A 10679-nucleotide genomic window follows, 5' to 3' on the forward strand; every position below is an offset into this window, starting at 1 on the left:
ATACATACAACATGGTTATTTCATTTGAAAGATTACATAAGTGCTTGTATTTGTATTTATGTTACATTAGAAGCCTGTTTACTGTTACCCCCCTGGAATAGGCAATTGCCCCACCGGCTGGAGGGGCTACCAGACGCACAACTTGAAAATCAAAATTGATATAAACATAAATACATAAAAAGACGAATATAATTTTAATTAAAGCTATTTATCTTATTTTTTTATTTATTGTTAATCAAAACATAGGATCCAGGTGAGACTTTGCCATCAGGCGGTTTAGTAGCTCAGACCTAATCTGAGCTGGTTTAGTAAATTTGTCTAATCAGAGTGACTGAACAAAAAATGCTTAGCAATAAAAATAATAAAAAAACCTCATTGATGTCCTTTTTTTCCTTCAAATTATTCCAAAACATCATTGTAGCAATACTTATCAGCCATATCATTGTTTTCTTCAAAAGCCATAATCAAAACATCAGCAGCAGTAATTTATATAATGTATCAAATTCTTATCTACCATTTCAAGCTCACTGTAAACTAAACACCTGCCAGATTTCACTAATACTCTCAGTCAAACTGATTCAAATTTGAGCCATGCAGGTGAATTGTCCTGTTTCAAAAAGTGTCCGATGTGAGACTCTTCCTTGTCTCACACTTTGGCACTCAGCTCAAAACTTTTCACATACTCTGGCTGCTTTGTTTTATCATAAAAAGGATAATTGGTGAGCTGTCACAATTGGAAAAAATGATGGGTTTCTTCATGTAGCTTCCACGATCTCTCACATTCTGAGACAAAAAGCTTATGTTTAAGAACAATAAGTTTGCATTTGGTCTCCATATTTTGCTGGTGACATTGTGAGTTACTTCACAACTTGTCTTGTTGGCAGATCAGGGAGAGAAATTGTAAATGTGTTGCTACAGGACAGCTCTGTTTGAGAAAGCACTGGCATTTTGGCATGATGTGACCTGCAGAAACTATCCAAAGTGAACAGCTCACATCGCTGCTGCAGGGCAAAACAACAATCCGGAAATGTTTGCAGCTTGTGGTTGCTTTGTTGCCCTGGGTAAGTAATCATAACAAGGTAACGTGAGAGGATCTCTCTGTCCCGTAATTAAACATGAGCATCAGCAGCCAGAAGGGAAGACAAAGCACCGAACAGAACATTCAGGACGCAGTGCACAGAAATTTGTTTCTGTGGTTTCATCGGCCTGAGATCAACAGAGTTGCGACCAACCTGGATGTGTTTCACTTTGCACCCAATGACAGCTCAAGATAGAAACCCGCTCCCCCTGCAAGCAGGAGCCTGTATGGACAATGGATGACCAAACCTGAATTGTTGGCAAGGCTATTTATAACAGGGACAAATGATGATTTACATTCCTTGTTAGTATCCACTGCATTGTGTTGCATTCCTACCCGCTCAGCTATGTCATATTTTCTCAAATTACAACCACAAGCCGCAATGTTTTCACAAAAATTTTAAATACAAAAGCGTAACAAAAACTTTGTAGAACCACCTTTTGCTGCAACCTCTGCCAAAGACAAACAACGAAAACATTAAAACCAACTCAAGAAACCAGAATGTATGCTGCTTTTATTGAATTTGCTTTATTCCGTTAACCTCTGAAGCCCCACCCTTGCCTATGATTGATTCATGCAAATAAGATAAGTCAAAATCAACAATGCACATTATTTCTTATACAAGAACAAAACAACCTTCGAAGTTCAAGCAGTACAAACCTTTCCCACCGCGCAACATGAACTCTTTAAGGTCTGGTTAATCCCTGAGATTTATAGAACTACAAACCAGCAAACAGAGGAAAATGCACTTGTAAGTAAGAGTTAATAACACCGTATTCACCTGCTCTCTGTTTGTCTTGTTCTTTGTTTTATCTTAAATGTACAACTCATTTTAAAGCTGTTCATTCCTGCACTACGCTCACCTTCCCTACAGCCACAGTGAGGCCATTGTTTCATTTGTCGCTGAATGATTGATGGTGTCGGTATGTGTGGGGATAAGCCAAGGTGTGGTTGTGGTTTTTGTTTGGAAGCTTTGTATTTGCTTGCTCCGTTTTGCTGAATGAAGTAATCAGCGTTTCGCTTGCTGGAACAATCCAAGCCTCACCACAGATTCAACCTGATTTATGATTTCTTAAGTGGGTTATTATTGCGCATAAGTTGGAGATCAGTTTGCGGTTGAGGCAAGAAGATCACGCGTAATTCCTTGTCACACATTTGCCTGCGCTGCACGCTCCAATGACTTCTCAGGATGCAAAAAGCAGATTCGAGTCTGAGTAGAAAGTCCTATCCTGGCATATAGAAAGCCTCCCCCCTAGCCAACCCTGTTTGTCATAAAATGAAAAACAGTACGTCTGTAATGTGCAGAAGAATGATAGATATGCCCATCGGCCTTTACCTGGGTGTGGATCCCTTCTGTGTGGGCCAATACTACACAGTATCTCTCTACTCATTGTGAAGGTGAGTGTTAGTGCCAAGATGACTCACAGCCCAGTCAGGTACTTTTTACTTATTTATTGGCAGTAATCTGGTGTCTTTGTGTTCTGTTGCACGCTCTGCATCCTGTACGGGTTTCTTCTGATGCCCTGCAGGGAGTGACCACACCTCACACAGGTTTCCATGCAAAGGCTGCAGAGATTTCACAAGTCTGGAAATTTACAGCTCCCATTGATGCAAATTAAAGTTGATTATTTTCAATAAATTTTAAAAAAGCCATAAAGCTTGTGCTTGTGTGGTGTCGTGGTAATGATCGAGGTAGCTGCGAGTAAACTGACGGAGGGATTTTATCTCCCGAGGACCTGAACACAAATGTGAAATGCAGCGTTCTGGTTAGCTTGATTGTAAATCCTCTACAGCAAAAGAATAAAAAACATTTCTTCAGGCAGCCATTTGTTTTTATATTTTTCACATCAGGAGGAAACACTGAAATTAGAGATGCTCCAACCAGAGTTTTGTGTTTGAGGGCGTTTTTTTTTTTTTTTTTGCACCTGAGGTTGCTAGTCAGTTTTGTGTGGTTTGCAGCAAGCAGCTAAAATGGAGACCAAAGCAGCAGTGCAGAGGCTGTCTGGAGGAGGTAGATGGATTCCAATGAGTTTCAGCAAATTTAAGCTGCTTTTTGCTACTTGTGTACGTAAAAGAAGCTTGAGAGGCAGATTGCTGAGCTGCGAACTCTAGAGAAGATTTAATGTGGCATGCAGGTTTGCTTTAGATAATGTTTTACACTGACCTGCACTTTTATAATTAGTAACTGGATTAAATGGGACTGCATGCGGTTATACGGGATTTAAATCTGCCTGCACTTGAATTTAATTGAATAAATCTGGATTTAACTTAATTATACGCATGTGGTAAAAATAGCAAAGGAAGTAAACCCCGTTCAAATACTTTTAGGGTTTCTAGTCTACTTAGTATTTATTTACTTTTTCCCAGTTTTCAGGGCATGGTGAAATATATAGTGTGTGTTCTTGCACAAGTGAAGTTGAATCACTTTAGAAACCAAGAACACCTTATCATGAAGGGTGTATTTGATTGCATACTTGAAATGGTGTTTATTCTGGATTTGCCCTTAACAAATAAAGCTGAAGTGAGCTAAATGCTGTTCAAACTTCCTGTGCTACTAACTCTGGGCTGTGGTCTATTTAAACAAGTTAAATTATGGGGTTCTGCCTTTTTCCTGCAACTTGATTGATTTGATGGCGTCTGTTTTCTTGAATAATGTCATGTTTTGTGTAAAGTGCTCATTACTTTAGCTGCCCTATGGGGCTGCAGCACCACCAGCCCACCCCTACCTGCGCCAGTGATCGCCATAGTCAACCTAACACTTTAAAAACATCCTTCTTTTGCACGCAAAATAAAGATGAGTTCCTCTGCTTCAGCACAGGTTGTTTCACAACTGAACTGTCGATGGGAATGAGTTTCACCTTTATTGTTACGCAAACTTGACATTTTGACAGAGGATTATAGATGACAGCGCTGATTCCAGCATGTTGAAAGAAAGCAACCGCACAAAAGCAGCGAAGGTGAGGCGGACCTCAAACCGCTGCATTAATCCCAGCGCTCTGCTTCATTCAACTCCGCTTTGACAAGAAATCTTTGATGTCTCCAGAATGACCAGCAACCCATAATTTTTAGCTCTTAGAGCATTATAAATCTCTTTGTACGATCTATTTAATAAAGCAAAAAAAATTCCCCCCCTGCGTGCTTCTGTGTCAAATCATTTCCAGCATTGGCTTCGTTTCCTCCGGGACTTTTGGATGTGTAATAAAGCTTCAGTTTTATACATCCAACAGATAATTAACTTACTGCCAGTAAACCAAGCTAATCATATTTGGAAAAGTCTCTTTTGCAGCAAAAAAAAAATCTGTTTCCATTTTAGCAAATTCAGGTTATGCAACACGAAGTTGTGCCAGACCGTCTTCTCAGAGACAACAGAGACACCTGGTGGTCATAACTTACATTACATCACAGTGAAATTTATGTTCTCTGAAGATATCTACTTTGGGTTTATAAAACCTTTGCAGTATTATTATATATTTTATCTTTAGTGACTACGATTAACTTACAGAGGGGCATGAGTTTCAACTATGATCAAAATGACGGACATTTATATGATCCCAGATTCACATTCTGTTAGTTTACAACTGGATTTTTGAAGTTGTTTATTTGATTTTTTGGGCTACTATTTTTCCAAAAGTAGAGCCCGCATAAAGACCAGCACATAAATCAAGTTCGCTGCACATGTCAAGACAAATCCAAACCACCAAAAAGAACACGTGGTCAGCTAAAAAGCACAGGTAAATCACCAACTCGGCAGGTTTTAGAGGAGGCAGGCAGACTACTGAACAGTGTGCACTTGAGTGTCAACAGAGGAGGACACAACTTGTCCATTAACAATTTCCTCCACGATGGTTTTCACTCTCTTCTCAATGTGGGGTTTTTGCTCTGCAAAGGGAATAAAAAGTCAATAAGACGTAAGAAGATGAGAAAATGTCAGGGATTTTGATACAGAAGCATCAGGATTAAAAGAGTGAAGGGTTGAGATTCTTACCTTCAACTTCCTCTGTCACTTGCTTGATGATCAGAGCCCTGTGAAATAAGTTAAATAAGTAATGAGAAAGTATAAATACTCCCGTGAACAGGTTCTCTGATCAAGTTTGGGTAAAAATGTCTCACTTCTTCTGTTCATATCCCTCTCCCTCCAGCAGCCTCCTGTACTCGGCGATCTCGCTCTCCAGCCTGGCCTTAATCTCCAGCACCGTGTCGTGCTTGATCCGGTGCTCGGTCACACGCGTCTTCATCTTCTGCAGCTCCGCCTCCAGAGCGGCGACGGCCGACTGATGGCAGCTGAGCTGAGCAGAAGTCTGGTTGTTCACCACACAGATGTTCTGCTGCCAGCACTGAATCTGCAGGACAGGCAGGAGGAGTAGATATGAGAAAGGGCTTCGCTCCAAGCTGGAGACTTGTGATGCGTTGCAGATTTCAACAGACTTTTATTTTCTTTTTGGCTGATTATTGTTGCTGAAATACTAGTGATACATCTGATGGAGTATTGGCCACAAGCTCATTCTTCCCAAGTAAAACAACTACATGCTAGTCAACATGTAGTCAACCTCATAAAAACCTTGGTATTTTTATGACAGAACTTGTGTGAGATATCCTGGGGATATCTCACACAAGAAATGTTTTCATTCAGGACTGCTGTTTGATAGTTTGCTGATTAATCTTGTCGTCACAATTTGGTTTAGATCTTTGACCAAAACTGAAGTTTACATCGACCCATCATGAGCAAAACTGTTGTGTAGATTTGAGGCTTTTTTTAAAACTGTATTTCTTCCAGTGTGGAATAATTTCACAGCATGAATGCTAAAAACAAGAATAAGGAGCACAAGTTTGAACTTAAATTGATCCACACACAGTCAAAATGACACAAACAAGCTAGAAAACCCAAAGTTTATTCTCTTGGCATAACCCGCAGCTGGATTTATGACAGCAGAAATAGACCTCCTTTAAACTGTTTGATGTTTTTGGCACGGATTTTGCTTTTGGGCATCGTCTTTACATCGTAACAGTTGATGGGGCTTTAGGGGGATTACTCCAGAAGCTTAATGATGGTTTGTTTTGTTTATTTCAAACCAGTTTTGATGGTTTTGGGATCGTTATCCTGTTGGGACACGCAGTTCTCTTCTGGTTACCAAACCTTCACTCTCAGGTGAAATGAAATTGTTTGGGATCAACATGGGAACCACTAGGCTGAAGTCTACCAGTGAAGCAAGTTTCACATTCCCTGAAATAAGCGAGTGCTGAGCAAGAAAGAAGCCCGCGCTCCAAATCAGACCCCTTTAAGGTCGATCTTAACCTCATGTAGTCGAAAAGTGTTTTAGTCAGAGAAGACTAAGATTGACCTGTTTGGTCAAAATGACTAAATGAACGTTTGGACGTGTCAAAGTGAAGCTTTTAGACAGAGCTATACCAAAACAATACTGGCCAGAATTATGTTTACTGGAGGTGTGTGTGTGTGTAATTTTACAGTTTTTAGGGTAAGAAAAATACACAGATGTTCGTGTTTCCTGACCAAGATGACATGTTTTAAACAGAAAGTTTCATCCTGGGCAGAAATCTTGTTGATCTTTAATATCCTCCAATATTTTTTTTAATCGAGAGAAATTATCACCATGAGTTTAAGTTGTCACATTTTCCATTGGGGTGCGTTTCTGTCGATTTCAGATGTAAAAAACAAAACAACACAAAGGTTTTATCTTTTAGAGCGGGGCGTGTTTCTCTAATCAGTTCCACCATCTGCGGCTCACCTCGGTGTACAGAGCCTGGCGGGTGATCTCCAGAGACTGGTAGCTCCTCTTCAGCACTGAGGTCTGAGAGCGGTGCGTCTCCACCTCCGTCGTGTAGATGCGGATTTGTTCTTGAAGAGCTTTTATCTTTTTTAAATAAGCGAATAAGAACAAAAAAAACAAACAGTGTTTCGTTTTGTTTTCATGCATCTGAAGCTATCTGGTATTCCCCCAGCGACTCACCTTCTCCTGGTACCACTTCTCGATCTCCTGCTTGTTGTTCTTTATCACGATTTCGTACCGCTCCCTCATCTCCGCCAGGACCCTCTCCAGGTCGCAGGAGCCGGAGTTGTCCACATCCACCTTCACTTTCCCGGCGCCCCGGCGTCGCAGCTCCTCCATCTCCTGCAGCAGGAGAACGAATGCTTCATTGATTCCCCACGTCCTCCTTTCCAGACGCTCTTTGGTTTGACGGCCTGTGGATCTCACCTTTTTGTGTTCGCTTTTCATGCGGATCAGCTCCTCCTTCAGCTCCTCCACGGTCAACTCCAGGGAGCTCATGGTGAGGGTCATCCCGTCCCGGATCCCCCGCAGGCGAAACACGTCGGCCTCCACCATCTTCCGCATGTTCATCTCCATCTCATCCCTACGCGCCACATAAAACCCTCCTGTCAGGCCTTCTGGCATCCCAGAATCTCACTCATCTGGACTTTAATTGATTTATTGAACACATTTTTTTTTTTTTTAAGCTCTAACATACTTCAATTTGAAATCTTCTGCTGCCAGTTTGGAGTTGTCAATCTGCAGTAGCACGTTCTGGTTCTCTGAACAGCTTCTTGTAATCTGAAAGGAAGGAAAACAAGACCTTTATGTCCCGGGATCAACCCATGATTGGGCCGATCCTCTTCACGCAGCACGATCAACTGGCAAAGTTTCTGACATGAAGGAAATGTACTGGTTTGGATTCAAATCAGCCTCATAGACAATTCAGCCTCTTATTAAACAAAGCTGAAGCTAAAACATGAAATCTGTCATCTTTGCACTAAAACTGGAAGTCTGAATCTGGGCTGGAAACAAATGGTAAATTGCCTGGTGTTATATGTAACACAAACAGGGGATAATATCAGCGGAAAGATGCTCTCAGCTGTAATTTATTACAAAAACGGTGAAAATTCTGTGCAGAAAACGGTTGGCGATTTGGCTCCTGAAATGCTCCTTACTGGATTTTAAGGCATTACAATATCACAACTTCACAGTAATTCTTGTCGAAGGGAAGTTGGTTGGCTGTCCAGAAGATGAGAGCTTTAAGCCTCTATGTTTATAGTGAAGCAGCGAAGTCAACATCAGTTTTAAACCTGTATCTTTAGCTTCCCAATAGGAAAACTCAGACAAAAATATGACATTTGTGGCAGTTTCTGCTGAGGGTGTTAATGGGAAACAACCCTGAAGTTAGCTTCTGATTTATAGTGTCCTAGTGTGGAAACTAAGTGGCTATTTCACTTATTTTTATTTTCTTCAAGAAATCTGAACTCAATTTGATCATGTGTGTGTATTTTTATTATACAGAGACTTATCAAATTTTGGTCTGATTAATTTTTTTTATTTGAAAAAACATAAAAGGTGCGTTTTCAGGGCTTGTTTAGCCATTAGCAAAATTTTAGATGAAGATAAACATGAAAACTTCAGCATTACCAGACTTGAACCTTTCTACTACAGATTGTTTGAAACAAAGTTATATTTTTAATCTGGTTACTAAACTAAATGTGGTGTTTATATGACATGCTGGGCTGTTTTCCTATTTATTTTTAATACTTTACACAGACTAACATTATGTGCTGTGTTTCTTCTACATTTAAAACCACGATGCTTTCTCTTCTTCATTCTTGTGTGCAGCAAAGCGAAGTGTGAGCGGTACCTCTGCTTTCAGGTCACGGATGATGGAAAAGTAGTTTGCATAGTCCTTAGTGATGTATGTGGTCTTCACACGAAACTCGTCAATGTTAATCTGCAGCTCCCTGTTCTTGTTCTCCAGAGAGCGCACCTATAACACACACACACACACACACACACACGAACCGGGTCAGTCAGTTTATCAAGAAATACAGAGTGCCATCATTTAATTAGACTGTTCAATCAATGACAATAATTAACACAATTTGGTCTGTTCCTTAGTGAAGATCTACTCTGATTTCTGTTGTGAGGAAAGATTAGGCAAAAGAGCAACTTTCAAGTCTTCCAAAAAACAGCAATTTTCTTCTGAAATGTCAACATAAAATGATGAATTTCAAGCTTTTCTTTAATGATTGAGATTTTGATATTTTTTCCCCTTTGAAAGTCGACTTATGCTGTTTAACAGCTTGTGTCTGTGCAGGTTGTGACACAAACACCTCCAGGCTGTTTACTCATCAGAAAATGGCTGAAAGAAAAAGAAAAAAGAGAAAAAGTATACTGTCTTTTTCTCTCTTTTTGTTGGTAAAAATTGGGTAAGCAGAAATGTTTTCCTGTGACCTTCATAACAGTAGGAGGCGCTGTTTCTTTTTGACAGTGATGTGAGATTTGACTGCAATAGAGAAAACAGTCAATAAAGTCATGAGGACAACTAATGGAAGCGTTAAAAGTTTTGTTGCATTAAATTTGGCAAAGAAAAATAAAGAAACAATCTTTTTTTGCATATTCTAAAATGTTCTGGACAAAGATAGGAGGGGAGTTATTTTATGTATTTTAGCATTTTCAATTACATTGAGAATTGAAACCATCTTTTTTAGATAAAAAAAAAATAATGAAAAAACGACACGTAGATCAATGAAACTTTTACATTTAAAACCAAACTCAAAAATCGATTACATTTCTGATTTCATTGCTGATGAGAGCTTCTGCTGGAGGAAAGCATGAACATGTGATCCAACACCAATAGAAACTGCAGGTTGCCATGTTTGAAACTTGAAGCTGAAATAATGGAAATTTCTCAGACCCTGTGACTTAAAGAACCATCTCAAATGTATGAATGAGCTTCGGCTATACTGTTAAATCTTGAGAAATGTTGCATCCCACGCTTCGGAGCGAATGGGTCTCACCTTCTCCAGGTAGCGGGCCAGACGGTCGTTGAGGTTCTGCATGGTGAACTTGCCTCCGTTAAACACAGGCCAGTCGCCGCCTGCAGAGCACGAGGAGTTGAAGTGCGGCCCCTGGGAGATGCGCGTCCCGAAACAGCCGGCTCCTCCATACACGCTGTGCGAGTGTCTCTGGGGGCCGATGCAGGAGGACTCCAGCATCCAGCCTCCCAGGGAGCTGGAGCTGAAGCCCTGCTGGTTGACAGGCACAGACATTATGCTGCTGAGCTGGAGGAGGCAGTGGAGGAGGTGCAGGCCTGCAGGAAGGACTGGACTGACTCTGCTGTGGACAGCTGGGCCCTTTATAGAGACGAGACCGCGTCAGGGCCCACAGCATGACAACCTGAGGTATGCACATAGCATAATAGAGATTTACAAGTAAATGGGCGTGAGGGGTGGGAGGGTGTATTTGTGTCAAAAAGGTTCAATCATCTTGTTCTGCAGCTCAAAACTGACAATTACACTGATATCCAGCTGTTTGCTGGTGCATGGGGCAAACATGCAGGGCTCTGGGTTGTTTAAACTCTGTAATTCCTGAAATGTAGTAGGAGATCATATCAGATGAAGAAAGCCGATACCCAGGGCGTTTTAAGCAAAACACCCAGTACTATCATTGTGGATCATTTTTCTCTGCATATCAATACGACTTACTTCTGAATATAGGAACAAACTCCTGTGCATTTAAATGCAATTTTATGTGAAAATCAATTTTAGGTGAAAGACTGTGAAAGTGGAAGGATTAATTGCACTGAGACCCCTTCACCTTGA

The 10679-nt window shown here is 40.7% G+C and overlaps 1 protein-coding gene across 2 annotated transcripts; it reads right to left on the reverse strand.

Annotated features, from left to right (window-relative positions):
* Positions 1–3914: 3914 nt before the first annotated feature.
* Positions 3915–10270, reverse strand: LOC116719404 (keratin, type I cytoskeletal 20-like). Of its 2 annotated transcripts, XM_032561911.1 has the most exons (9): positions 9876–10267; positions 8717–8842; positions 7562–7644; positions 7291–7447; positions 7045–7206; positions 6823–6948; positions 5189–5418; positions 5064–5101; positions 3915–4957 (listed from the first exon to the last, which is right to left on the reverse strand). In XM_032561911.1, exons 1-9 carry the CDS (start codon positions 10125–10127, stop codon positions 4851–4853), a joined length of 1281 nt encoding a protein of 426 aa, XP_032417802.1. In that variant the 5' UTR covers positions 10128–10267; the 3' UTR covers positions 3915–4850. The 2 variants fall into 2 exon arrangements, with proteins under 2 accessions (XP_032417802.1, XP_032417801.1); XM_032561910.1 differs by having other exon boundaries at positions 7045–7447; positions 9876–10270.
* Between the last annotated feature and the right edge of the window lie 409 nt (positions 10271–10679).

The sequence above is a fragment of the Xiphophorus hellerii genome, chromosome 5 (genome assembly GCF_003331165.1).
Source record: "Xiphophorus hellerii strain 12219 chromosome 5, Xiphophorus_hellerii-4.1, whole genome shotgun sequence".
NCBI classification, from domain to species: Eukaryota; Metazoa; Chordata; class Actinopteri; order Cyprinodontiformes; family Poeciliidae; genus Xiphophorus; species Xiphophorus hellerii.

What these genes read in the sequence shown, in the direction of transcription:
- LOC116719404 (XM_032561910.1), bottom strand. Translation starts at nt 10,127, where the DNA reads ATGTCTGTGCCTGTCAACCAGCAGGGCTTCAGCTCCAGCTCCCTGGGA. An exon ending in GCCAGGCTCTGTACACCGAG is followed by an intron (nt 5,419 to 6,822) that starts GTGAGCCGCAGA and finishes CCTGTCCTGCAG; the next exon opens with ATTCAGTGCTGGCAGCAGAA. An exon ending in GAGGGATATGAACAGAAGAA is followed by an intron (nt 5,102 to 5,188) that starts GTGAGACATTTT and finishes CTTATTTCACAG; the next exon opens with GGCTCTGATCATCAAGCAAG.